This window comes from Neolamprologus brichardi, chromosome 18 (assembly GCF_056152115.1).
Source record: "Neolamprologus brichardi isolate AB-2024 chromosome 18, ASM5615211v1, whole genome shotgun sequence".
NCBI lineage: Eukaryota > Metazoa > Chordata > Actinopteri > Cichliformes > Cichlidae > Neolamprologus > Neolamprologus brichardi.
In genome coordinates this window covers 8,806,926-8,834,514 of record NC_142121.1, presented here as the reverse complement: position 1 = coordinate 8,834,514, position 27,589 = coordinate 8,806,926, and the positions used below count along the sequence as shown (strand labels likewise).

The window sequence follows — 27,589 nt, the reverse complement described above, 5'->3', positions numbered from 1 at the left end:
GATACTTTGGCATGTGGACTGGAGGAAACTGTGGACCAATCCACTGACCCTGTGACTGGTACCAATTGTTCCACCTGAACCACAGCTGGGACGAGATTAAAGCAGCTTAATAAAAGAAAACAGCAAGAGCAAAGAGATAAAGAACACTTGGGAAAGTCCGAATAGAGATAACATGTGTTCACTGCTTGAGCCACAATCTACTAGCTAACCTGAGTGAAGGAAAAGATTTGTCTCGATTAACCAGCCTCTAAAGTTGGCAGCTCCTTGTAATGAATCATTTGACATTTCCATTTACTGCCAGTCTTTAGTGACTGAAACACTAACATGTGAAATTGGCTGTCAGAATTCACAGTTATGTTCTGCAGCAGATTTTAATCCAACTTTATGCAGCCTGGCGGGTGTTCATCGGCCTTCCTGGTGATTTAATTGGCCAGCACCTTAGCGTGCAAGGTGAATACAGCATGAATCACACAGGCTGCCATAAACAAAGTTACGCCCAAGACACATATTTGAAATTAAAATCAGCTGAGGACCTCGGTGCTGCTGCAGACACACCTCCACACCACGTTATACACCTGAACACCACGTTATACACCTGAACACCACAGGGCTCATCAAACCTGTCACGATGAGCCAGACGACTGAAATATGTTGTCTTTCTTTCTGGAATTTAATTTTTACTTAGAGATTGATGTTCTTTAAGTAAGTTTAAAAGTATTTAAGAGATTTTTTATCAATTCAATTCAGTTTTATTGATATTGCACCAAATCACAACTACAGTTGCCTCAATGCCTTTTCTATTGTAAAGTAAAGAACCTACAATAATACAGAAAACAGAGAAAACCCCAACAATCATATGACCTTTATGAGCAAGTGCTTTGGTGACAGCGCTGCTGGGTTTTAACTGATAATAATACAGTGAGCCTATAAAAAGGTGTCTGTCTCTGTCATTTCCCATAAATGACTCTTTTTATCTTTAATCTCTTTTTTGTGCTACAATCAGAAAGCGGTAAAATATACTTAATAAAGTATAAATAACTTTTTTCATGCAGCTGTACTTAAAGTAAAAAAGAAAAGAACGTGACCCAGTTTGTCACTTTCTCAATAAAACTTTATCACTGAGTATTAAAAGTTTTGAGGCAGAAGCTGAGGAGACTTTTGCACATCCCCATGCTGCTGCTGTGAACGCTTCATTTTATCAGATGTAGCTTTAACATGACCGTGCCTCTGCAGACAGCTGCAGCTCAACCTCTGCAGGTTTATGGAAAATAAAGGCGTTTACGGCAACAGTCGCTTTAGATCGCGCCTGTCGCATCCAACAAAAAGTCAGCGCCTTTAGCTACAATTAAAGGAAATTTAATCCATCAGCAGGCTTTTGAGAAGCAGCTCAGAGCAGATGAGAAATGTACCGTAGCTGGAGACGACTCAGTGCCTGCTCAGTTTTATGAAAGAAATCTTCAGTCTTTCAGTTCCTGCTGAGGACTCCAGAGGTATAAACATCTGTTTTTTCCTGGAGCTCAAAGAGTTTGTCAGAGTCAGAAGCCACAGACTACAGACGAGCTCTTTTCTCCTCCAGTCCTATCAGCACATCTCCAGTTTAAAGCTTATACATGAAAATGGAAAGTATTTACTTAAATCCACCTGCTCTGTCAAACTCAGTTCATTCAGTAAAAACAAAAACAGCAGAATAACTCAAATGATTATGAGATGAATCAGTTAATTTACAGCCAGAAAATTAATCTGCTTCAATTTTAATGACTGAGTTTATTGTTTGATTAGTTTTGAATAGTTTTTCTCTATTTCTGCTTCCTCAAATCTAAATCCTGCAGATTTTCTTTAGTGCTTTGCTTCATTGTGCATGTTGGAGTGTGTACTGCACTGAAGGCTGGATGAAACAGATCAGTTCCTTAGACCAGCCGGTGAAGCGATTAACTGAGAAAATAAAGAGCAGATTAACCAAATAAGACTTTCCTATAAGGCGACATCCTTTTTGAGCTGCAGGGGCCTAAAATTATCTGCAAGGTATTTTTTTAGGTTGGCTGGAGGAATTTGTAATGAATTAATTAATTAATATTTGTAATTAATTTCTATTTATGTCAAGCATTTTATTTATTAATACAATATAATCACTTCACTTATGTCTTAATTTTTGCAAAAAATCTTTTAAAATGTATTAAATTGTACCTGCACATGTTGTATAGCAATATAATTTTTTCTGATAAAGGCGATGATTATTCCTCATTTATTATATTTAGATCCCTTATAACAAAGGTTTCAAACATAAAGCTCGGGGCCAGAATCAGCCTCCAGAAACTGGAAAATGTGAAATGCATAGAATTTTAACATTTATCACTAATAATAATAATAATAACAATTTTAGGTTTTCATGACATTTTAAAGAATCCCCCTTAGTTGCTATTCATACTACACCAAAGTCATTAGGTGACAGTTAAACAATTAAAGTTCCTGTTTTTTTCCACTAAATTTGTAATTAATATCTTTGTCTTTTTTTTAATAGTGGAATCATTGAAAAATAGGACATTATTTTTAAGTTAATGAAAGACTTTATATTTTATAATTACAGGACAGTCTGGGGAATCAACTAAAAGAACTTTTCTGTAATTTTACACATTAATCGTGCAGCTTCACATGTCCGGCCCACTTATGATCAAAGTTACCTGTAAGTGGCCCACAGTGTAAAATGAGTTTGTCTTATAGATTCTGTGACATGATTAGTAATACTCAGTAACATCCATCAACCTCGGGTTTCACTGGGCAAAAGGCAGCGTTCACCCTGCACAGGGTTAACACACAGTGACAGAATAGAAACAATAGAATAGAAAATATTTGACACAGAGCACTATGGTTACTGGTTTTGTCTCACCTTCCTTGACTGAAAATAGGAGGCCTGGTGCTCTGGCTCTGCAGGGATGACATGAAACATTGAACAGACTGCACCCCGGCAGCTTTGGAAACTCCTGTTTTGGATGGTTTGACACATGAAGAAGAAGCTTCTGCATGCATGGACACTGGAGGCACCAGCCTGAGGTTTGATAACACAAGACCATCATTCTGCCCTAGAAACAGGAAGATAATCTGAAGTTACCTTCAGGTGCTTTTAAGAGACTCTTCAAGTGGAATCTGAAAACTGAACTTTACAGAATACCTTTCAATGAAAAAGGTGAATGTCTGACTGTCATGCTCCTGGGAATTTGACCCAGGTTTTTGAGTATGTTGGACATTTTATTCATTCTTCAGAATTATGAAATAGTTATGTTCAGGTTTTGAGAGCCTCTGAGTTTTGTTGCTTATGTTTCTAGGTTTTGGTTCTTGTTTCTGTTCATGTTTGTCCCCTTTTCATGTCTAGTCTGTATTTGTCTCATCTTTGTGTTGTCTTTAGTCTCTCCTGTTGTCGTCTCTCTGTCTCTCTATCATCTGTGTTTTGTCCTTTTGTCTCCAGGTCTGTTTATTCCCCAGTATCAAGCTTACATGTCTGAGTCTCAGTGTGCATCACTTGCTGCTTTATTTTGTTAGTTTTTTGTCTCCTATAGCTGAGCCACATTTAGTAATGCCAACATATTAAACGAACAATATTTGTCTCTTATATATGATACATCTATATATACACTGTCAAAGATACTTGTCTTTGAGTGAAGATTTAAGGTGATAGGAAATATAAATAAATGCAACTTGAATCTTTACTGAAGCTCAGTATTTGACACAGAGTTCAAACTCACTTCTGTAATAACTAATAATGATTAATATGATAACTATAATATTGGCCATATTATATTTACATTACCAAAGTGAGATGACTTTAGTCTCATGAACAACATTAGCTAATTGTTATTTACTAGCTAATCTTAAATGACTGTTCAGTACAGAAATGAAGCCCAACAATCATGTTTTACAGTCCTGTGGTCTCAGCCTCAGATACTTATTAAATCACACAGAGCTCATGTAGAAACAAATGAACAAAATATGTTCTCCTTCATTTCTGTCAAACAAAGCTGTATGAAACGTTTCCAGCGGTTTGTATCATGGTTGCTAGGCAACCTGGGCAGCGCGACGGAGGCTAGACGTCCCATTTCACAAGCCTACAAGCCTCGCACTTCCGGCCTTAGCGGTCTTTGAGTACGCGGACCTTGAGGACCGTTAAGGCTGCGTACTTTAAGGCTGCAGACCCTGAATTGGGATACAGCCCTTGTCATGAGCTCACCCTTGCTGTGTGTCTTGTCTGTGTTGTAGTCCAGCTTCCTAGTGAAGTTCTTTGTACTATGGTTGCCTGCAAGTCCAGCAATAAAACTGCCTTTTAGGTTCACTTCTGCATCTGAGTATCTGCATATTGGGTTTATGCCTCTGTCTGCTGCACAGCACATCATGACCAAGACAGGGTTAAATTATTGAAACTGTTCCCTGCTGTTGGTGGAGGTTTTGTCCACAATATGGAGTTACTGAAGGTCACAAAACATACTTTCATAAAACAAAAACATGTAAAAATAGATTAAATATTTCACTGACACTTGAGAGTAGCAATACACCTTAAAAGTGTCGATTCACTTTTAGACACTGATTAACAGAAGAGACGTGTAAAGACTTTTGGGAGATTTTTGAGAAATGAGAATTTGTGAAACCTGTTTGCTGTGGGGAATGTTTCTCAGGTGGTGAAATTGGATGAATATTTGGCTTTGCCCTCAGAAACAGTTTTATTGCCAAAAAATGTTTAACTTACCAAAGAATTTCTCCTGAGTTTTCTATTGAAATATATAAAATAGGAGAATTTGCAAAATAACAGAAAAATGTTCAAGTTCAATGTGAAAACAAAAATGTCAAAGTGAAAAAAAAACGCAGTTCTCTGTCCTTGCAGTGAGTTTCCATCTTTAGCAAACTGTTATTAATCTGTATTTAAGTTCATTTTGTCTGAGGATCTCCTCACCATGAAATAATCCTTCGATCAGGAGCTGTGTCTCAGGTCGGACTAGAGGTTTGTTTTGATGCCGTTTTATTACTTACAAACTAATATCGCCATCTGGTGGTTATACAGTTTATGACAAAAGTTAATGTTTGTCCCCATTTAAAGACTGCTTCCAAAAGAGGACTGAACCAAGGGCATAGATTTGGTTTTGGCATTGGTGGGGACGGATGATTCAACCATCGAACCCTGCCTTGTTTCTTTTTTTTCCTTTTTGTCTTTGCTTCTTGATAAAAAAAAAAAAAAAAGAAAAAAAAAAAGGAGAAATATACTTGCCTACATATGCTATTCTACGTGCTTTTAAACCATTTAAAAATCACAATTCATAGTTTTATATGTGAATTAGATAATGTTAAATTACTATTAAACAAATGACTGACTAAGTATTTTAGACGTTAGTTTACTTCAGTCATATTCCATATAAATCAGGTATCATACAAACATAAAAATAGCTTCAAATACAGTCATGACAATAAAAGAAAATGACTTTAAGAAATTAACAACATTAGTTCAGTTATAGTACACCAACATCTCTGATACATTAGCACTAAGGGAACACTGAATGACCTGGTGGGTTTTGTCCATAAAACTACTCGTCTAAGATTACCACAAAGTAAAAGATCTCTCAGCAAAATTATGCAACATTTTAGGCACTATTGCCCCGATCAAATCAGTGAGCTGGGATGTTTTATTCTAAACATGAACTACTGTTACAGCAACAGACATGGACTACTGGTGTCCCACACAACAACTCAATGTCCACTATGTGAAGGAGCCAAACACATGCCTGCTCCTCTCGTTAACTGAGATAAACTGCTGACATATTTGTTTTACATCTATACTGTCCAGTCTCTCCTGGTGGACATACAGCAGCATTGTTTAATCTCATTTGAGTCATTGTTGACCTTAGCCATCTTTTTAGTCTTCTGAGAGCACTGAAGCTTCTTTCAGCCTCAGTACATGAGTTTTATCCTCAGATTAAAATTATTATTCTGTGCTTGATGTGCCTCACCTTTGGCTCTTCCCCTCTGACTGCACTAGGACATATTGTCTTTTTTTTTTTTTTTTTTTTTTTTTTTTTTTTTGCCTGTCCCGTTTGGCTCTTTTGCCATCAGAATTATTGTCTAAAGGCGAAGAAAGATGCCCAACGGATTTTCTTTACCAAATTGACCATCCCAGCTTTGCCGTAATGGTCCATTTGATTCACCTTTTATTCTTTATTTTATTTTCACTTGCTGAATACGGGACAGACTTGACTGGGGGAAAGAAAAGGGAGAAAGAAAGAGGGAAAGAAAAACAGTTGAGAAGAGGGATGGGGGAGAAGGGCAAAAAACAAAAACCAACAGAATAAGCAAAAAATAAATAAATAAATAAAAAAAAAAAAAATAATAAAAAAAAAAAAATACATGTATCGATCACCTGGATCACCTGTTGAGAAAGAAAAAAGAAAACAAGCAGAAGAAAACAAGAGTAATACAATAAACAACATCACAATGATATATGGGAATATGACAGTAAATACTAAATATTAAACATTATTGTGCAGCACGTAAGATCGACAGCACAGTGTGCATTGAGGTAGGAGCCAAAAAGGGTGTAGTTTGTGTGTGTGATCACCCGTGTGTACACCTGTGAGCATGGACGCGCTTGTTTTCTTAAAAGGTTCCCTCATGTAATGATCTGCTAGAGGGTGTGGGGGGCCACTGCCCCGTCCTCCAGGGCATGAAGCAGGTATGGAGGAGATCAAAACTCCAGACATCCAGAGGCCCCCAGAACACAAGAGACCAAGGAAGACCAACAGAGGGGCAGCCGTGCCACTGTCCCAGAAAGAGCTGAGGAGAGTCCCAGATGAGGGGTCACCCAGCAGCCACGGAGCAGAAGCCGGGGGGGTTGCAGCGACGTGCCCGTGAGCTCCGCCGGCAGCCAGCTGTGCCTGAGTGACCGAGCCCCAGGCCGAGAGGCCGGGGGCACCCCACCTCCGAAGTGGCCCAAGCGAGCCCCAGGCTCCAGGCCCCGATAAGCAGCCGCCAAGGAGTGAGCCGGTGTGTACCCGGACGCCCACCCCCGGACACAAAGAACCACCAACGCACCGATGTCTGAGGGAGTCCGCCCCCGGCAGGGGAAGTGGTGGGGGGAGATAGGCCTCCAAACCTTGGAGGGCCTGAGCTGTCCTCAGAGAGGTGGCGTCTGATACCCAACCTGACATATGGACACAGACATACAGGCACACACAGATACAAACATCCATTCCCACCCTCATGCTCTCATATGCACTTACTCCTCACTTAACCAACGTGGAGACAGACATAAAGAGACGCTGTACACACAATCACACTCCCCAAGCGTACTCTACAAACCGGGTCTAGGTACCCTTGCCCCTGGAGGGGGGAACTGCACCCAGACCCAGGTTGTGTTACCCTTTTTCCCTGCGGTGGGGAGAAGCAGACCGCCCCGACTCCGCAGCAGCAGGGAGGCCCCACATTCCGGACCCCAGTCGGACGGCCAACTCCTCCTCCTAGCCCCCCTGCTCCAGCAGACCGCAGAGAACGAGGGTGAGAGAAGACTCCTAACCTCCCTCCACCCGCTCATTGTAGTGTTGATGTATGTGTGTTCTAAGGTGCATTTAAAACCCAGGAGGGCATGGAGCTACCTGCCAGAGAGCAGCAGGTAAGCGCATAGTCCCTCCTGCTAGCCCTCAATGTCTACGTGTATTTAAAATTGAGAGGTGGGCAACGACGCCAGGGGTGAGGTGTACACCCTGATGGTAATTGGGATTCCGTGTAGCGTGCCCACCCCCAAGATCCTATATGTATGTGTAATGAGAGTGTGAGTAATGTGAATGTCTAAGTTGCGGGATAAAATTGAGGCAGAGGCAGCCAGAAGGGGACAGAGGGGGGGGTTACCTCCTCTGCACCCTGGTGACACACCCCTACTCCAAGGCCCTGCATGTGTGGGTGGTTGTGGTGGAGCGGGAAGAGGGAGGCAACTGGAGATGGGGAGGGAAGGAAGGGAGGGGCAAGTGACCCCTCCCTGGGGCCAGCTCCCCCGCTGACCCCAGTAGGCACCCCCATACTCCGCGACCCGCCAGGGAAGGGGGGCCCAGGCCCATCCGAACCGGGGCCCAGTGCAGCGGCGCCGCCCGGCCCCACAGAGCCCGGGGCAGTCCACCCAACCCGACCACAGAGAAAACTGCACCCACCCCATCATCCACTCATCTTCCAGACTACATAAGACAATAGACGCCCAGGCTGAGATCTTCCTCCACCTCTCCTGTATCTCCCCCTCTTGCAGAGAGAGTTCCTGAGAGAGGAAAGCTCCTGCAAGATGTGACAACCCCCCCTCCCCCCACCAGTTGAAGAGCCCCCCAGGTGGCTCGGCGCACCGGCGGCACTGCGCGCCAGTGGCGGGCCCCCATATACCCACCGGCCCACAACCCCGGCAACACACCAACCAGGACCCAGGCCCCCGAGGCCCGGCCAGGGCCCCAGGCCAGAGCCGGAGCGCCCCCAGAACCTCACGCCCGTCCCGGACCCACCCAGGGGCAGCCAGGCTACCAGGTCAGTAACCCCCATCCGTCAGCACAGACCCTCCCCTAGCCCCGCTGCACGTAGCCACGAGGAAACCGTCACCTAAGAGCCAACAGAGCCCCTAATTGGCCATGACCGCTACCCCGGGTTGAGCCCCCCAAGGAAGATGCTCCCGGGGAACCCCCCGACGCCCTAAGCCTGACCCTACCCCCACACCAATTACAACAGTGAAGGCGAGACCAAAATATGACCCCCCACCCCCACTAGGTGATGGAGCTGATCAGAGGAGCCCAGAGCGATTGATCTGATGTGGTGGCAGAGGCTGTATCAAGACTAATGTAATCTAATAGATAATTTCTATATTGGTTAGAATTAAGATTGTTTTTATTTTTCCAGTTCATGAGGACTGTTTTCTTGGCTATGCATAGGGCAGTGAAAACCATATGGGCTATATTCTTTTCTGAAGTGACATTATCTAAGCTGCCCAACAAACACACTAAGGGGGAAGTTGGAATGTTACATTTCAGACACTTTGATAAGTCTTCACATATCTCGCGCCAAAACTTCTGAACTGGTGGACAGAACCAAAGAGCATGGATATAATTGTCCGGTGAATTGGTTTGGCAGTGTGAGCAGTTGTTGGTAGATGCAAAGCCCATCTTGAACATCCGATGACCTGTATAGTGCACTCTATGTAGTATTTTGTATTGAATTAATTGAAGACTGGGATTTTTGATTAGATGAAAGGTTTTTAAGCAAATCTGAGACCAGAAGTTTTGGTCTAAGTTAACTGATAAATCCGCTTCCCATTTTGCAATAGGAAGTGATATTGATTCATCTGTTTTAGAAAGCATTCTGTATATTTTGGATAGTAATTTGGGGGTTTTAAGAGTAAAGAATTGAACCACACTTGGTGGTGTTTGTAGTTCAACTTGACCCGGTTTAAATTTCTTTTTTATTATGGATTTAATTTGTTGATATTCTAAAAATCTTTTCTTGTTGATCCCATATTGTGTAACTAGTCTGTCAAATGAAATAAATTCTGTTCCTTCTAGTATATGTTCTACATATTTGATTCCTTTACCATTCCAATCTGAAAAGTTTATCATATTATTGTTTTGTAATATGTCAGGGTTGTTCCAGATAGGTGTACGTTTGCATGGGATTAATGAAGACTCTGTCAACTTCAGAAACTCCCACCATGCTGTCAGAGAAGAGCTGATGTTGATGCTTTTGAAGCATTCATGTCGTTGGATGTTTGAGCTGATAAATGGTAGATCTGAAATCTCTAGATTATTGCAAAGTGCTTGTTCTACATCTAGCCAAGGTTCATCTAAAAGGGTATGTTTTAGCCATCCTGAGATAAACTGAAGCCTGTTGGCTAAGAAGTAGTGCTGAAAGTTAGGTAGTTCTAATCCTCCTTTATCCTTGGTCTTTTGTAGTGTTTTTAAGCTTATACGTGGGGGCTTATTTTTCCAAAGGAATTTGGACATATATGAATCTAGAGATCTGAACCAATCTTGCGGCGGTTTAGTTGGGATCATTGAGAATAAATAATTTATTTTTGGTAATACCATCATTTTTATAGCAGCAACCCTTCCCATGAGTGATATGGGTAGACATTTCCATCTAGCCAGATCACCTTCTACTTTCTTTAAAAGTGGGGTATGGTTTAATTTAGTTAGATCTGCAAGCTTGGGAGAAATATTAATACCTAAATATTTTATATTTCCCGATTGCAGTGGAGTAGAAGAGGAATTATGGAAGCAGCAATTAATAGGAAGGACTGTAGATTTTGACCAGTTAATTGAGTAATCTGATATTCTTGCAAAAGAGTTTATCAATTCAATCACCCCAGAGATATTGGTTTGTGAATTTTGGAGAAAGAGTAACACATCATCAGCATAAAGGCTGATTTTATGTTCCACGTTCTTGCATTTTATGCCCTTAATTGCTGAATTCTGTCTAATTGCTGCTGCTAGTGGTTCGATAAAAATTGCAAACAGTGAAGGGGAGAGTGGGCATCCCTGCCTGGTGCCCCTCAGGAGACATAAGCTGGAGGATGTCTGGTCATTTGTTCTGACACAAGCTGTTGGGGAATTATATAATATTTTTAACCAGTTGATGAAAGAAGATCCAAAACCAAATTTGTGTAAAGTTGCAAATAGAAATTTCCAGTTAACTCTGTCAAACGCTTTTTCTGCATCTAAGGAAAATATTGTAGTTTCAAGGTTTTTACTGTATGAGTAGTCTATCAAATTAAGTAATCTACGTGTATTTGTTGATGAGTGCCTACCTTTTATGAAACCAGTTTGGTCAGGATGAATTAAGAGGGGGGTTATTTTCTCTAGTCTCTTTGAGAGAGCTTTGCAGATTATTTTGAGGTCTACATTAATAAGGGATATTGGACGATAGCTTGAGGGATATACAGGGTCTTTGCCTGGTTTTAGCAGGAGATTAATGTTTGCAGAATTCATATTTGATGGAAGTCTGCCCTTTTCTTTGATTTCTAACAACGTTCTGTAAAAAACTGGTGCTAGAATCGTCCAGAATTCTTTGTAGAATTCTGCAGGAAAGCCGTCTGGACCTGGAGCCTTATTATTGGACATACTTATCAGGGCTTCCTGGAGTTCACCTGATGTCAGTGGCGAATCCAGTGCCATTGCTTGAGCTTCTAATAATTTTGGGAGAGTTATGTTGTCTAAAAATTGATCAATTTCCTTTTTAGATGGGTTTATTTGTGGTGAATACAACGTTTTATAGAAATCCCTGAAAATGTTGTTTATTTGTTTCGGTTCATATATTGTGTTCCCAGATGAATCTTGAACAGCACATATAGTTGTTTTTTCTTTATTTATTTTTAGCTGGTTTGCTAGAAATTGACCGGATTTATTACTATGTTCATAATTTTGTAAGCGTAGTCTTTGTACTAAGAATTTTGTTTTTCTATCAATTATCTCATTTAATTCTAGTTTTGTTTTGCGTATTTTGTTCAATGTCTCCTGATCTTGGTGGGACGCGTAGGCTTCTTCTAGTGATTTGATGTTTTTTTCCAATTCCTGAATATTTTTGTTTTCTTTTTTCTTTTTATGTGATGAGAAAGAAATTATTTTACCTCTCATCACAGCTTTCCCTGCTTCCCATAAAACAGAAGCTGATGTTCCGGGAGTGTCATTAAAGTCTAAATATGAAGTCCACTCTTTTTTAAAATATTTAATAAAGTCTTCATCTTTAAGCAGTGATGTATTAAATCTCCAGTTTTTACTTGGCATAGTATTATTCTTGTGCATTAGTGTTAAAGATACAGGAGCATGATCGCTGACAGCTATAGGGTGAATCTCAGTGTCTGAAACATCACTCAGCAGTGAGCTGCTGACCAAAAAATAATCTAGACGAGAGTAGGAGTGATAAACATGTGAAAAAAAAGTATATTCCTTACTGGTGGGGTGAAGGGAGCGCCATGCATCGCAAAGACCAAAGTCGCTCATATACTGTTTGATTATATTTGTGGACTGCCAATTACGCTGAGTTCCTGCTGTATTGAGCCTATCCATTTCTTCATTCAGTCCAAGGTTGAGGTCGCCTCCAAGCACAAGTGTGCCATCTAAGTGTTCAGAGAGTGCACTGAAAAAACCGTGAAAGAATGAGGGATCATCAACATTTGGACCATATACACTTACAATACATAGCTTTTTATCAAGTATAGATAGTTTAATGATTAAGAATCTGCCCTCTGGATCTATAACTGTATCGAGTACTGTGAAATTAATTTTTTTATGGATTAAAATTGCTACTCCCCTTTGTCTAGAATTATAACAAGCTGAGAACACATTAGGAAACTCAGGTGTTTTAAGTTCATTCGAACCTCTAAGAGGTCTGTGGGTCTCTTGTAAAAGGACAACATCTGCCTGTAGTTTTTTGAGTTGGTTAAATATTTTTAACCTCTTTTCTCTGGAGCCAGCTCCATTTACATTCCATGTAACGAATCTTAGTGCACCCATAGATGTCAGTACATAACTAGGGGTGTACTCTGTGTGTGTCGCTTAGACAGGTGGAGAGAATACATCACTTGTTCATAAATAAGGAGAGGGAGAGAGAGAAAAAATGTGTGGCGAGATGCTCCCTGAGTCTGACTATGTGTTTGCATATTTACTAATATGAGTATGCTTGGCTTAAGTGTGTGTATCCTGTAGGATACTAGGACATATTGCCACCTGATAAAATAACACATTGATTCGTGCCATATAAAAACTGAGACGTGTCAATTCAGATTCTTTGTCAAATATACACTAATGAATCAATTTACATCAGCAGCCTAACAATTGTCATGATAATAAATACTAGTTAATCTACAGCACCAAAACATCAGTCAGTCACCTGTGACCTCACCTCTTCACCTCTGTCTGAGCTACAACATGGCAGAGCTGCCTCTGTCAGCTGATAAATAACAGTGAGACATTCAACATACATGCAGTCACACATGTGCTTCAAATACAGTCATGAACCATCAGGTCATCATCCAATTTCACCTGTGATCTTGTGTCACCATTACTTTCTATCACCTGACAAATAGGACATACATGACAATAAGAATAAAATGTGGAGCTGCTTCAGTGTTTCTGTCAATTTGTGCAGATCTTGACTCGTCAGTAATGTTTGTAGTGTGAGTGCATTTTTAAAACAATTTGTGCAAACTGCACTACAAGGTGGAATATTTGCAAAATCCTGACTACCTCATGATATTTTGTCTCAAAAATTAACGCTATGAATATGTCAGCACCATTAGGATAAAATTATTGTGTCACCAACATTTTAACGTTAGACATATAATTTTAACAGCCTCTGTAAACTAATATCCTGGCTTGCTCGAGGCTGCCGTTTTCTCTGACAGTTTCAATCAAAATGAGAAATGCTGCTCTGAGACTGAGAGAACTGATAGTGCTGCCTGCTGTGCAGTTAGTTTACAAAACACGTTATTCACGGTTACATACAATTTTAGACTGATGTGGGCCAAAGCCTAGCATAGCCTGTAACGTTATTATGACGGACACATTTTATTAAAATGTGTCCTGTGTGTCGAAGCTCCGAATCGTGCGTCGGGTAATCTCGGGGGCGTTTTTCTGAAGCACGTATCGAGGCTTGCTTTGATTACGTATGCAGTGACGTTCGAGGCCTCGCGGGCAGTCCGTACCACGTGACTGATTCGGGAACTGGTTCACCGGTTCGCGCCAAATTCGAAATAAAATGGGCAGCAAAACACAGCTGATTCCCCCATCACATTGTGTTGTGGAATTGGATTACGTACGTGTTACATAGTTACTTGAGCATTTCTTCCCTCGATGGAACCAGCAAGGAAAAGAAAATTTTCCCCTGTCTGGCAACATTTTGATGTCATCTCTCCTAATAAGGTATACACACTGTAATAAAGAAATGATAAGTACCATAATATAAATAAACCACACCACAGATCCTATAATCAGATTTCTGTCTTTTTGTTTATTAAAAGGTGAAGTGTTTGCTGTGCTCTAAAGAACTTGGATACAGCAACAACACCTCATCTATGCTGAGGCATTACAGAGCCCTGCATGAGAACAAGGAGACTAACCAAGGTGGACCAAGCTCAGGTGAGTTTTTGTAGGTTTTAAGGATACAGTCATTTGATACATTTATATTCCCCATGTAATTCATTAATATTTGGGTTCTATTTACTGAAATATGTAATTTCTTAATGTTTTTTTTGTTGTATCAGGGGAGAGGAATGATGTGGATGAGGCCTTGGTCAACATGGTGATAGAGGATTCCCAGCCCTTCACTATTGTGGAGGACAGTGGGTTTAGGAAGCTTGTTAAAGTTTTGAACCCTAACTATGTTCTCCCCACAAGGCAGGTGTGTATCTTAAAATATGAAGCATGTTTCCATTTTGCCTTTATTTACATATTAAGTACTGTACCTTCTTTTGTTTAGGCTTTGAAAGCTATGGTGGACCAAAGATACAAAGAGTCCAAACAAAAAGAAAAACTGACTGTGGCCAAGGTTTCTGCAGTTAGTTTGACATCTGATATGTGGACCTCCATTAACACAGAGGCTTACCTAGCCGTCACCTGCCATTTCATTGACTCTAACACTGCATTGCATTCTGTAGTGTTAGGTGTTCAGCACTTCCCTCAAGCACATACTGCTGTCAATTTGTCACAAGTAACAGCAGCGCTCATGTCAGAGTGGGGCATTACAGACAAAGTTACATGTTATGTGACTGATGGAGCAGCAAACATGGGTGCTTGTGCTAAGGAGCTTCGTTTGCGTCACAGTAATTGTGTGGCACATACATTAAACCTAATGGTCAAAAAAGCTCTTGATCAACACACGACGCTGTCTGACATCCGGACTACCTGTAGGAGGATAGTGGGATATTTCAAGAGCAGTACAACTGCTAAGGTTTGTTCCATTATTTCATTACTGCTTTGAGGTGCTGCTGCAGTAACACAGCTTGAATTAATCAGTTTGTGTTGGCTGTTTTTCTAGGAGAGGCTGACAGAGGTGCAGGAGCAAATGGGCCGGCCTGCACTGAAGTTAATTCAAGAGGTGGATACACGTTGGAACAGCACATTCCAAATGCTTCAACGTGTTCATGAACTCAGGGAACCTATTGGAGCATCGTTAGCTGGCCTGCACACTGATATTTGCCCACTATCCTCTGAACAGTATGACCTTATGGCAGAATGTCTTAAAATACTCTCCCCATTTAATGATGCCACCACTGAGCTGTCAGAGGAAAAGCGAGTGTCTGGATCCAAAGTAATTCCACTTCTAACAATGTTGCACCATGCACTAAATGAAGAGGAAATGGGAGTTGTCCTAACTCCAGAGAGCTCCACCATGGTTGAGTGTCTAAGGAGACAATTAAAGGAGAAGCTCTACACATTGCAGTCAATGAGCATCATGTCACTGGCAACATTGCTGGATCCAAGGTTCAAAAAAATAGGCTTCTTTAGCCCAAATAAAGCAATGGATGCTGAGAAGAGACTTATTTTTGAATGTGCTGCTATTTTGCGGCACGTGGCCTTCTCATCAGCAGCCTCATCATCAAAAGCTTCTCAGCCTGTGACTCAAGGTATATGAGCACATTTCGATTATTATATTGTATTTAGTTACTTACATTCTGTTTGTTTTAGGTAGCAAACTGTGGCATCGTTTGGACACCACTGTTCTGGAGACAAAGACCCCAAATGCTACTGCTGATGCAACAGCTGAAGTACAGAAATACCTCCATGAACCAAATATGGGCAGACTGGAGAATCCGCTGGAGTACTGGGCTGGACACAAATTTCTTTATCCAAACTTGTATAAACTTGCTGTGGTTTTTCTTGCAACCCCTGCTTCATCTGTGCCCTGTGAGAGGATATTTTCAAAAGCAGGAGAAATCCTCTCAAAAAAGAGGAACCGTCTTAAGCCCAGCACTGTGGAAAAGCTGCTATTTTTGAATAAAAACAAATGAAAACTTTTCCCTAGTGTCATGAGCACTGTTATAAAGTCACAACCACATTCACATCACAACTCCCTCCCTTTTTGTTTCCATGTACATTCCTGTGTTAAGCTGCCAATTTATTATACACAAACATTAATTAAATTAAATTAATATAAAATTAGTATAATATTAAATATAACTAATATTTAGAGTTTAGTTATTGGTTTCATGAACAAAAGTAATTTCTTTATTCATTCAACTTGAAGCGCCACACACTAGTTTGTGTCACATGATTACACAGTTACACAATCATCCCAAAAACTCTGTACTGATAGTTTCCACTTTCTCTTTTGTATCAGACATACTGAGACAATATTCGGGATAAATAACCATAAAAACAATTTATTTATTCAGTTTAGAGGTTTACACATCACATCATTATAATCATTGAGCCCGTTTCACTTGAATCGTCCACTTGATGGCGCAGTAGAGCAAATGAATCATCACAATGCTTCGAACCATGAGTCGACCAGTTGGATGGAAAGCTTCATTTCATCACGAGGCTTCATCTCACCATCACTACATTTTATGAGTGAGCTTGACTTTAAGTGACTTACAGGTTTCTTTGAAAAATACTTTCTTATATCCAGGTTCTTCCTCTTTGCTGCCGTCCTCCTCTCCTCCTCGCAGCGCAGGCTTGCCGCTGCTGAAACTAAACAGAGCTCCAATCACATTGGCCATATTTGTCACGTGACGTAGGACTCCAGTAGAGAACGTAATTTAACTCTTTCTGCACCGCTGGGTGAATGAGACGCTGACAGATCGTTTTTTTCTTTCTATCGGGTTTGTTTTTCTTTCAAATTATTGGTGGGGACAATTCAATAATCGCTGGATATTGGTGGGTCCCTTCCGTCCATGCCAAATCTACGCCCTTGGACTGAACAGTCGTTTAGCTTCTAGTTTAATCGGCTTTGCTGTGTAATCTTTGCTGCCAACAGTGAAGTGAAACATTTAAGCTGTACATGAAAGTTAATGTGTAATTATGATGATCTTTACCACAAAGATTTTAAATGAAAGAATAAACAAAGGACATGAAAACTGATTCTTATGTCTACTGTGTATCTTCAGTGTGAATGTTGAGTTATATTTGAGTGTCTGCATTTAAAGCACATATTAATGTATTGTTTTGAAATCCATGTTGGTACACAGGAAAAATGACTAAAGAATGTAGAATTAGAACACTATCTGTATTTGTTTTTTAAATAGTTTTACATATATTTTACTATTTAAAAAAATAATCAAGAAATCAAGCTTGCTGCCTGTCTTGTACAGTAATTTCATTTGAACATAGGTTTGATTTAGTGGAGTCAGTTGTTCCCATGCATCATTCTGTAAGTGTGAGAATGAACTAAGATTAGAAAATGTCAAAATATAAAGTGTGATTTATTTTTATTCTTCACAGCATCCTAAACTTTGCTGAACTTTTTGAAATATAAAATGAACTCGCTGAGTGTTGACTGTCACATTTCAAAGCACCAAGTAATAAAGTATTAAACTTTAACTGGGTCAGACTTGTTACTGAATGCTGTAACCAAACATACCACACCCTGCATCATGTGATTGGCTCTTGGTCGCTCTGTAAGAATATTTCTTTAGTGCCTCCCTTCACAGATGTGTCTGTATCAGGATGGGTCTAAACAACATGGTGTAAATGCAGTTGCTGGTGAGCCTCATTTCCTGTAGGAGGTGAAAAAGAGCAGAGATCTGTTTCCCTTCAGAGCACAGAGGTTGTTTCTGTTCAGAGGAAGTGAAACTGTCTGACAGTCACTGAGAGACGGTGAAACGGCACAGCACACGAATCAAATGGATCAAACAAAATTCTGCTGTTCAGTCTGTTTGGATCTACTGAAGGATCCGGTGACTATTCCCTGTGGACACAGCTACTGCATGAACTGTATTAAAAGCTTCTGGGAAGAAAAGAAAAAGAAGAAAATCTACAGCTGCCCTCAGTGCCGGAGGACTTTCACATCGAGGCCTGTCCTGGAGAAAAACACCATGTTAGCAGATTTAGTGGAGGAGCTGAAGAAGACTGGACTCCAAGCTGCTCCTGCTGATCACTGCTATGCTGGACCTGAAGATGTGGCCTGTGATGTCTGCACTGGAAGAAAAATGAAAGCCTTCAAGTCCTGTTTATTCTGTTTGACTTGTTTGTTTGTTTTAGTTTATTTTAGTTTGTCTTACTGTGAGAAACACCTTCAGCGTCATTATGATGTGGCTCCATTAAAGAAACACAAGCTGGTGGAGCCCTCCAAGAAGCTCCAGGAGAACATCTGCTCTCGTCATGATGAGGTGATGAAGATGTTCTGCCGTACTGATCAGCAGAGTATCTGTTATCTCTGCTCTGTGGATGAACATAAAGGCCACGACACAGTCTCAGCTGCAGCAGAAAGGACTGAGAGGCAGAGAGAGCTGGAGGTGAGTCGACAAAACATCCAGCAGAGAATCCAGGACAGAGAGAAAGATGTGAAGCTGCTTCAACAGGAGGTGGAGGCCATCAATCAGTCTGCTGATCAAATAGTGGAGCACAGTGAGAAGATCTTCACTGAGCTGATCCATCTCATCCAGAAAAGAAGCTCTGATGTGAAGCAGCAGATCAGATCCCAGCAGGAAACTGAAGTGAGTCGAGTCAAAGAGCTTCAGGAGAAGCTGGAGCAGGAGATCACTGAGCTGAAGAGGAAAGATGCTGAGCTGAAGCAGCTCTCACACACAGAGGATCACATCCAGTTTCTACACAACTATCCCTCACTGTCAGCACTCAGTGAGTCTACAGACTCATCCAGCATCAATATCCGTCCTCTGAGATACTTTGAGGATGTGACAGCAGCTGTGTCAGAGGTCAGAGATAAACTACAGGACATTCTGAGAGAGGGATGGACAAACATCTCACTGACAGTCACTGAAGTGGATGTTTTACTGTCAGATCCACCAGAGCCAAAGACCAGAGCTGGATTCTTAAAATATTCATGTGAAATCACACTGGATCCAAACACAGCAAACAAACAGCTGTTATTATCAGAGGGGAACAGAAAAGCAACATTAATGAATCAACTACAGTTTTATTCTGATCATCCAGACAGATTCACTGGATGGTCTCAGGTCCTGAGTAGAGAGAGTCTGACTGGACGTTGTTACTGGGAGGTGGAGTGGACAGGCGAAGGAATTTATGTAGCAGTCGCATACAAGAATATCAGCAGAAAAGGAGGGGGTATTGAATGTCTTTTTGGATTTAATGACAAATCTTGGTCATTATATTTTAACAACAACAGTTATACATTTTGGTACAACAACATTAAAACTCGTGTCTCAGGTCCTCGTTCCTCCAGAGTAGGAGTGTACCTGGATCACAGAGCAGGTATTTTGTCCTTCTACAGCGTCTCTGAAACCATGACTCTCCTCCACAGAGTCCAGACCACATTCACTCAGCCGCTCTATGCTGGACTGAGGATTTACTATAGTGGACTTGAAGACACTGCTGAGTTGATTAAAGTGAAATAGACTGAAGTCTTTCATATTGTGGGTTTAAATCTGTATTTTAGTTTCATTTTATTTTCTCTCCATCATTTCTGCACAGAGATCAGATGTCAGTCAAACATTATGGGTGGTACCTCCACATCTTCTAGTTGTTCTCTTGATGTTTCTGAGTTTTTAAAGGAGATCTTTCCTGTGACTGTTTATGGAGGCTATCACTGCTCATCATCATTTTGATTTACTAAAATATTTCTCCACATGAAAATGTAAACTTCTCTATCCTCTAAATGTTTCTGGAATATTTGTATTGAAAAATGTCGACATTTCTCTTTATGAGTATGGCAGACCATGTGTGTGTGTTTGTGTTTGTTTTTGTCAAAATCATCAAACAAATGAGGAAAAACGGTGATTTTAATGAATGAATTCATATATTGTGTTGATGTTTTATTGTGTGAATAAACTGGAAGGTTTGACTATAAATCAAACTTTGAACAAAGTCTTTTCTTCTGTCTTCATTCCAGGATCTCACTCAAATCTGATGCAGAAAATATGAAACTAATCTGAGAGAATAACTGAAGCAGTTTTCCTCCTGAAGCATCACAAAGTTCAGAGTTCATGTTTAGAGCAGAAGATTCAGCAGTCGCTCTGTGACCTTTCAACTTTCTTCACTAAAACAGCTTCATTACAGAGAAACAAGTCACATTTTCTTCATGTTCTTAAGTCCTTTCAGATGTTTTTAATGGTCCTTGAATGCAGCATCAGTGTCGCAGGTTTAAAAGGTCACTTTCTGTTGTGTTCAAAGATTTCCTTCAGATATGGTCTTTAATCAGTAAAGCCAGTGATACAGCAGTGTCATTAGCTGTGTTATTGGCACCAGGCTGTGTTTATGTATGTATTTAATTCTGTCTGAGGATGTCTTCAGCATGAAATGATAATTTGCTCAGCTGCTGTGTCTCATCTCTTATCAGACATTGGTTGGAACAGAGTTTTGTTGCTGACCATCTGACAAGAGGGTGAAGAAAAGCTTCAGGCTTCATTTGGACACTACGTTGGACAGAAGTCTCCACAAAAATGACTCAGAAACACAAATATTATTAATGAAAGTCCAAATGTCAAAAAGGGGTCATACATGATCCTGAGAAATGTCCTTGAACATTTGAACATGAGTCAGAGGGTTGTCAGGTTTCTACACTGCATCGTGGCATCAAGCCTGAGATGTCTGTGTAAACAAGTATGGAGGACACAAATGCACAGACGCAGTCGAGCTGTTTACTGCTGATGAGGAAGGAAAATAGTCTGTTGGATATTAAAGCAGCATTTATTAGAGTAAGTACAGATACTTGTGTCCTTCATTTGATCCCCGTCAATTTACAGAAGACTTAAGGACCCTTTGACTTCTAACATACAGCTGCATGTTTACAATTTTATTATTGATTTATTTCTAGCAAAGTGAGACTTTACTGATTAAAGACATATAATCAGACAGACAGTAATAAATAATCAAATACATCAAATTATCATCAATATTTAAATAAAAGCAAGCATTGCAACAAACAAAACAACAATTCAACAGACAGTTCTATAAAACTGTGGATGATTCAAAGTGCTGCTATAACTGCACAACAAAACTGCAGTGAGAAAAGCTTTGGATGTTCAGTTTAGTTATAACGACAGTTAAACAACTAAAATACTCGATTAAGTAGGTGAGAAAAAGTTACAGTTACTAGATCAGTTTAAGACCAAAATACATTTGAATGAATTACTGACATGGACACTTTGTGAAAAATTACTAAACAGTTCAGGAAAAATTTTACTAAAACCTTGAATTAAACTTGAAAGTTTGCATTTCAAGCACATCTTGATGTTTTCATTGAAAATCCACAGTGACTGTGTACACAGGAAAAACTACAAAATAATGTTTTGTTTGTTTGTTTTTGTAAACACTGTGATCTGCATTTGTTATTGCTGAATTTAAATATTTGTGTCTATTAAATGATCATGATGGCAGTAATGTCATTTGAACATAACATCTTTATTTATAACGCACTTTACATCCAACAATGTCGACCAAAGTGCTACAAATATAAAACAGAGAGAAAACAGTTTAAATTACATATAAAATATCTTAAAAATTAAAAATAATATAATTAATAAGGAAACATATTAAGAGACATCAACAAGTCCTGCTGTGCTGAAAGCCAAGGTAAATAAATATAAGATAAGATAAGATATGTTAAGATAAGATAAGATAAGATAAGATAAGATAAGATAAGATAACCTTTATTTGTCCCACATGTGGGAAATTTGTTTTGTCACAGCAGGAAGTGGACAGTGCAAAAGTTATATAGCAAAATTAGAATACATCCATCCATCCATCCATCTTCATCCGCTTTGTCCGGGGCCGGGTCGCGGGGGCAGCAGCCTAAGCAAAGAGGCCCAGACCTCCCTCTCCCCAGCCACCTCCTCCAGCTCATCCGGGGGAACACCAAGGCGTTCCCAGGCCAGCCGAGAGATATAATCTCTCCAGCGTGTCCTGGGTCTGCCCCGGGGCCTCCTCCCGGTGGGACATGCCTGGAACACCTCACCCAGGAGGCGCCCAGGGGGCATCCTTGTCAGATGCCCAAACCACCTCAGCTGGCTCCTTTCGATGTGGAGCAGCAGCGGCTCTACTCTGAGCCCCTCCCGGATAGCCGAACTTCTCACCCTATCTCTAAGGGAGATGCCAGCCACCCTTCGGAGGAAGCTCATTTCCGCCGCTTGTATCCGCGATCTCGTCCTTTCGGTCACTACCCACAGCTCGTGGCCATAGGTGAGGGTAGGGACGTAGATCGACCGGTAAATTGAGAGCTTCGCTTTTACACTCAGCTCCCTCTTCACCACGACGGACCGGTGCAGCGTCTGCATTACTGCAGCCGCAGCCCCAATCCGTCTGTCGATCTCCGGCTCCCTTCTCCCATCACTCGCGAACAAGACCCCGAGATACTTGAACTCCTCCACTTGGGGCAGGACCTCATCCCCGACCCGGAGTGGGCACTCCACCCTTTTCCGGCTGAGAACCATGGCCTCAGATTTGGAGGTGCTGATCCTCATTCCCGCTGCTTCACACTCGGCTGCGAACCGCTCCAGTGCGAGCTGGAGGCCCTCACCCGATAAAGCCAACAGAACCACATCGTCCGCAAAGATCAGAGATGAGATCCTGAGGCCACCAAAGCGAAAGCCCTCCGCCACTTGGCTGCGCCTAGAAATCCTGTCCATAAAAATTATGAACAGAACCGGTGACAAAGGGCAGCCCTGGCGGAGCCCATCACCCACCGGGAACGAGTCCGACTTATTGCCGGCAATGCGAACCAAGCTCTTGCAATGGTTGTATAGGGATCGAATGGCCCGTAGCAATGGGCCAGACACCCCATACTCCCGCAACACCTCCCACAGGACACCCCGAGGGACACGGTCGAATGCCTTCTCCAAGTCCACAAAACACATGTAGACTGGTTGGGCAAACTCCCATGCACCCTCAAGTATCCTCGAGAGGATGAAGAGCTGGTCCAGTGTTCCGCGACCAGGACGAAAACCGCATTGTTCCTCCTGCATCAGAGGTTCGACTAGCGGTCGAACTCTCCTTTCCAGCACCCTGGCATAGACTTTCCCAGGGAGGCTGAGGAGTGTGATCCCCCTGTAGTTGGAACACACCCTCCGGTCCCCCTTCTTAAAGATGGGGACCACCACCCCGGTCTGCCAATCCACGGGTACTGCCCCTGATCTCCACGCAACATTGCAGAGGCGTGTCAGCCAGGACAGCCCTACAACGTCCAGAGCCTTCAGGAACTCGGGGCGGACCTCATCAACACCAGGGGCTCTGCCACCAAGGAGTTGTTTAACTGCCTCAGTGACCTCACCCCCAGAAATTGGCGGGTCATTCCCCTCATCCCCAGACTCTGCTTCCTCCTCGGAAGACGCGTCAGTGGGATTAAGGAGGTCCTCGAAGTATTCCTTCCACCGCCTGACAATTTTCTCAGTCGACGTCAGCAGCGCTCCGCCAGCACTATACACAGTGCAGGTAGAGCACCGCTTTCCCCTCCTGAGACGCCTGACGGTTTGCCAGAACCTCTTCGAGGCAGTCCGAAAGTCTTTTTCCATGGCCTCTCCGAACTCCTCCCACACCCGAGTTTTTGCTTCAGCCACTGCCCGAGCCGCATTCCGCTTGGCCTGTCGATACCTGTCGGCTGCCTCCGGAGTCCCACAGGCTAACCAAGCCCGATAGGACTCCTTCTTCAGCCTGGTGGCTCCCTTCACCTCTGGTGTCCACCATTTGGTTCGGGGATTACCACCACGGCAGGCACCAACCACCTTGCGGCCGCAGCTCAATGCAGCAGCTTCGGCAATGGAGGCGCTGAACATGGTCCATTCGGACTCGATGTCCCCCGCCTCCCTCGGAATGCTGTTGAAGCTCTGCCGGAGGTGTGCGTTGAAGATCTCGCGGACTGGGGCCTCTGCTAGTCGTTCCCAGCACACCCTCACTACGCGTTTAGGTGCACCAGGTCTGTCCAGCGTCCTCCCCCGCCACCTGATCCAACTCACCACCAGGTGGTGATCAGTTGACAGCTCAGCTCCTCTCTTTACCCGAGTGTCCAGAACATATGGTCGCAGGTCTGGTGATACGATTACAAAATCGATCATCGACCTACGGCCTAGAGCGTCCTGGTGCCACGTGCACTTATGGACACTCTTATGTTCGAACAAGGTGTTCGTTATGGCCAAACTGTGATTAGCACAGAAGTCCAATAACAAAGCACCGCTCGGGTTCAGATCAGGGAGGCCGTTCCTCCCAATCACGCCCCTCCAGGTCTCGCTGTCGTTACCCACATGAGCATTGAAGTCTCCCAGCAGGACAACAGAGTCTCCAGGTGGAGCACCTTCCAGCACCCCCCCCCCAGGGACTCTAAGAAGGCTGGGTACTCCGAACTGCCACTCGGCGCATAAGCGCAGATGACAGTCAGGACCCGTTCCCCGACCCTAAGGTGCAGGGAACAAACCCTCTCGTCCACCGGGAAAAACCCCAACGTACCGGCAGCAAGCCGAGGGGATATTAGAATACCCACCCCAGCCTGCCGCCTCTCACCAGGGGCAACTCCAGACTGAGACAGAGTCCAGCCCCTCTCCAGGAGACTGGTTCCAGAGCCCAAGCCGTGCCTAGAGGTGAGCCCGACTATATCTAGCCGGTACCTCTCAACCTCACGCACTAACTCAGGCTCCTTCCCCACCAGAGAGGTGACATTCCATGTCCCTATTGCCAGTCTTGGCAGCCGGGGGTCAGTCCGCCAGGGCCTCCGCTCCTGGCCGCCACCCGGCACACAATGCACCCGACCCCTATGACGCCTCCTGCGGGTGGTGGGCCTGCGGGAGGATGGGCCCATGTCGCCTCTTCGGGCTGTGCCCGGCCGGGCCCCATGGACTAAGGCCCGGCCACCAGACACTCGCCCTCGGGCACCCTCCCCGGGCCTGGCTCCAGGGCGGGGCCCCGGTAACCCTATCCCGGGCAGGGTAAACTGTTCCCTCGATGTTTTTTTCATTGGGGTCTTCTGAATCGCTCTTTGTCTGGTCCCTCACCCAGGACCAATTTGCCATGGGAGACCCTACCAGGGGGCAAAAGCCCCCAGACAACATAGCCCCTGGGATCCCTGGGACACACAAACCCCTCCACCACGATAAGGTTGCAATTCACGGAGGAGTTAGAATACAATAAGAATTAAATACTGTACACAACTGTACAGAATAGAATAAAATAAAATACTATATACAGTAGAATAAATAGAATAAAATATACAATAGGATAAAAATAGAATGCAAATGCTTTATACAACTGAGTAAAAAATACAACTTTGTCAGGAAAAGAGTATTGCACTTAGTGTTATTGCACATGTGTGGATGTGTGTGTTTGATCAGTTGGAGTCTTTGTTGTGGAGTCTGACAGCAGTGGGGAGGAAAGACCTGCGAAATCTCTCCGTCCCAAGGTGTGGGACGGAGAGAGTGGCCGCAGCCACTGAAGGAGCTGCTCAGTGCTGCTCAGTGCTGTCACAGCCTCCTGCATGGGGTGGGAGATGTTGTCCATCAGGGACGACAGCTTAGCCACCATTCTCCTGTCACTCACCACCTCCACTGGGTCCAGAGGGCATCCTAGGACAGAGCTGGCCCTTCTAATCTAACGTGATTTAAAAACAGATAAGGAAGGTGTCTAACATGTAAAGGCAACTCATTCCACAATTTTGGTGCTGCCACATCAAACGCCCGATCCCCTCTGAGCTTACGATTAGTCCTGGGCACACTCAAGAGGAGCTGGTCTGCCGACCTGAGGGACCGGGAAGGTATGTATGGATGAAGAAGCTCAGAGAGGTACAGAGGGGCAGCATTGGACAAACTTTTAAAAACAAATAAAAGCAGCTTAAAATGGATCCTAAAATGCACGGGCAGCCAATGAAGTGAATATAAAACTGGGGTGATACGCTCGCATGTACGAGTGCCAGTTAAAAGGCGTGCAGCAGCATTCTGAACTAGCTGCAGTCGAAAAACAGAAGATCGACTCACCCCAAAATAAAGAGAATTACAGTAATCCAGCCGAACGGTTACAAAAGCATGGATTACTGTTTCAAATTGTTCTCTCGCAAGAAAGTGCTTAATTTTGGCCTCAGATGAAAGAAACTAGACGTTACAACCAACCCGATCTGGCTTTCAAGCTTAAGATCAGAATCCATTTTAAAACCCAAATTAACAATCTCTGGTTTACAGAATGATTTCAGGGATTGCAAATCAACACACGGATCAGCAGTGGAGGCAGGTCTGAACACCATTACTTCAGTTTTAGAATCATTAAAACAAAGAAAGTTTAGCGCCAACCACGACTTGACGTCCTCCAGACATGTTTGCAAACGATTTACAGACGACCCATCTTTCTTTTTAAGAGGAACATAAATCTTGCAGTCGTCTGCATAACAGTGAAAAGAGAGTCCGTGTTTCCTAAGAATTGAGCCCAATGGAAGTAAATAAAGCGAAAACAAGGCCCAGAATGGAACCCTGTGGTACTCCATGAGACAGCGGAGCACGGGAGGACTCACAGTTTCCTAAGCGAACTGAAAAGGTTCGATTTGTTAAGTAAGACCTGAACCATTTCAGAGCCACACCTGTTACACCGACACACTGCTCCAAACGCGAGATTAAAATTTCATGGTCTACAGGGTCAAATGCAGCAGTTAAATCGAGTAAAATAAGAATGACACTTTCACCAGAATCACATGATCAAAATATATCATTAAAAAGTCTTAAAAGTGCTGATTCAGTGCTTTGCATGGCTTTAAAACCAGATTGAAAAATCTCCTGAACATTTTGTGCATTCAAGTATGAGATCAATTGGTCATAAACAATTTTTTCCAAGACTTTAGATAAAAAGGGCAGCTTAGATATTGGTCTAAAATTTTCAACAGCGTTTGTATCTAGCCCAGGTTTCTTAAGAAGTGGTTGCACAATGACATCTTTGAAATCCTTTGGAACCACACCTGAGGTAAGGCTGCTATTTAAAATGGTTAAAATAGTTGGACCTATGGTAGAAAAAACTTCTTTCAGAAAACGGGGAGGGATAGCATCGTAAGGTGAGCCTACAGGCTTTAAATGATCCACCACCTCCTGTAGCTGAGCAAGAGTAACCGACTCAAACTGTTGAAAGACAGCTGAGCAAACTGGAAGATCAGAGGGGTCAGATGTGGGCAAAATAATCCGCGCCCTAGCCGAGGCTACCTTGTTTATAAAGAAGTGCAGAAACTTGTCACACATTTCATGTGAAGGCTCAAAACTAAGAGCAGAGGGAGGGCTTAAAATAGTCTCAATTGACTTATGTTATAATTTGTATTACAGGTGTTATCATAATCATATCAACCTTTATTACAGGTGCAGTTATAATCACTTTAAACTGTTGAGTTTAAATGTATAATCTTAAATGCTTATATGCTGATTATATTGGGTTATAAAGGAAGTACACTCTGTGCCAAAGTAGACAGGAAACCGCATGCTTTTGCAGAGCGTGCTTGCAAAAGTGAAAGTAAGCAGAGT

At 42.5% G+C, this 27,589-nt stretch overlaps 1 protein-coding gene across 1 annotated transcript; it reads left to right on the top strand.

Moving 5' to 3' along the window:
• The first annotated feature begins 15,027 nt into the window (after positions 1–15,027).
• On the top strand, positions 15,028–17,097 carry LOC148097651 (zinc finger BED domain-containing protein 4-like). Its single transcript, XM_087831310.1, has 3 exons — positions 15,028–15,610; positions 15,672–15,890; positions 17,093–17,097. The coding sequence occupies exons 1-3, from the start codon at positions 15,049–15,051 to the stop codon at positions 17,095–17,097; spliced, it is 786 nt and encodes a 261-aa protein (XP_087687436.1). The 5' UTR covers positions 15,028–15,048.
• Positions 17,098–27,589: the final 10,492 nt, after the last annotated feature.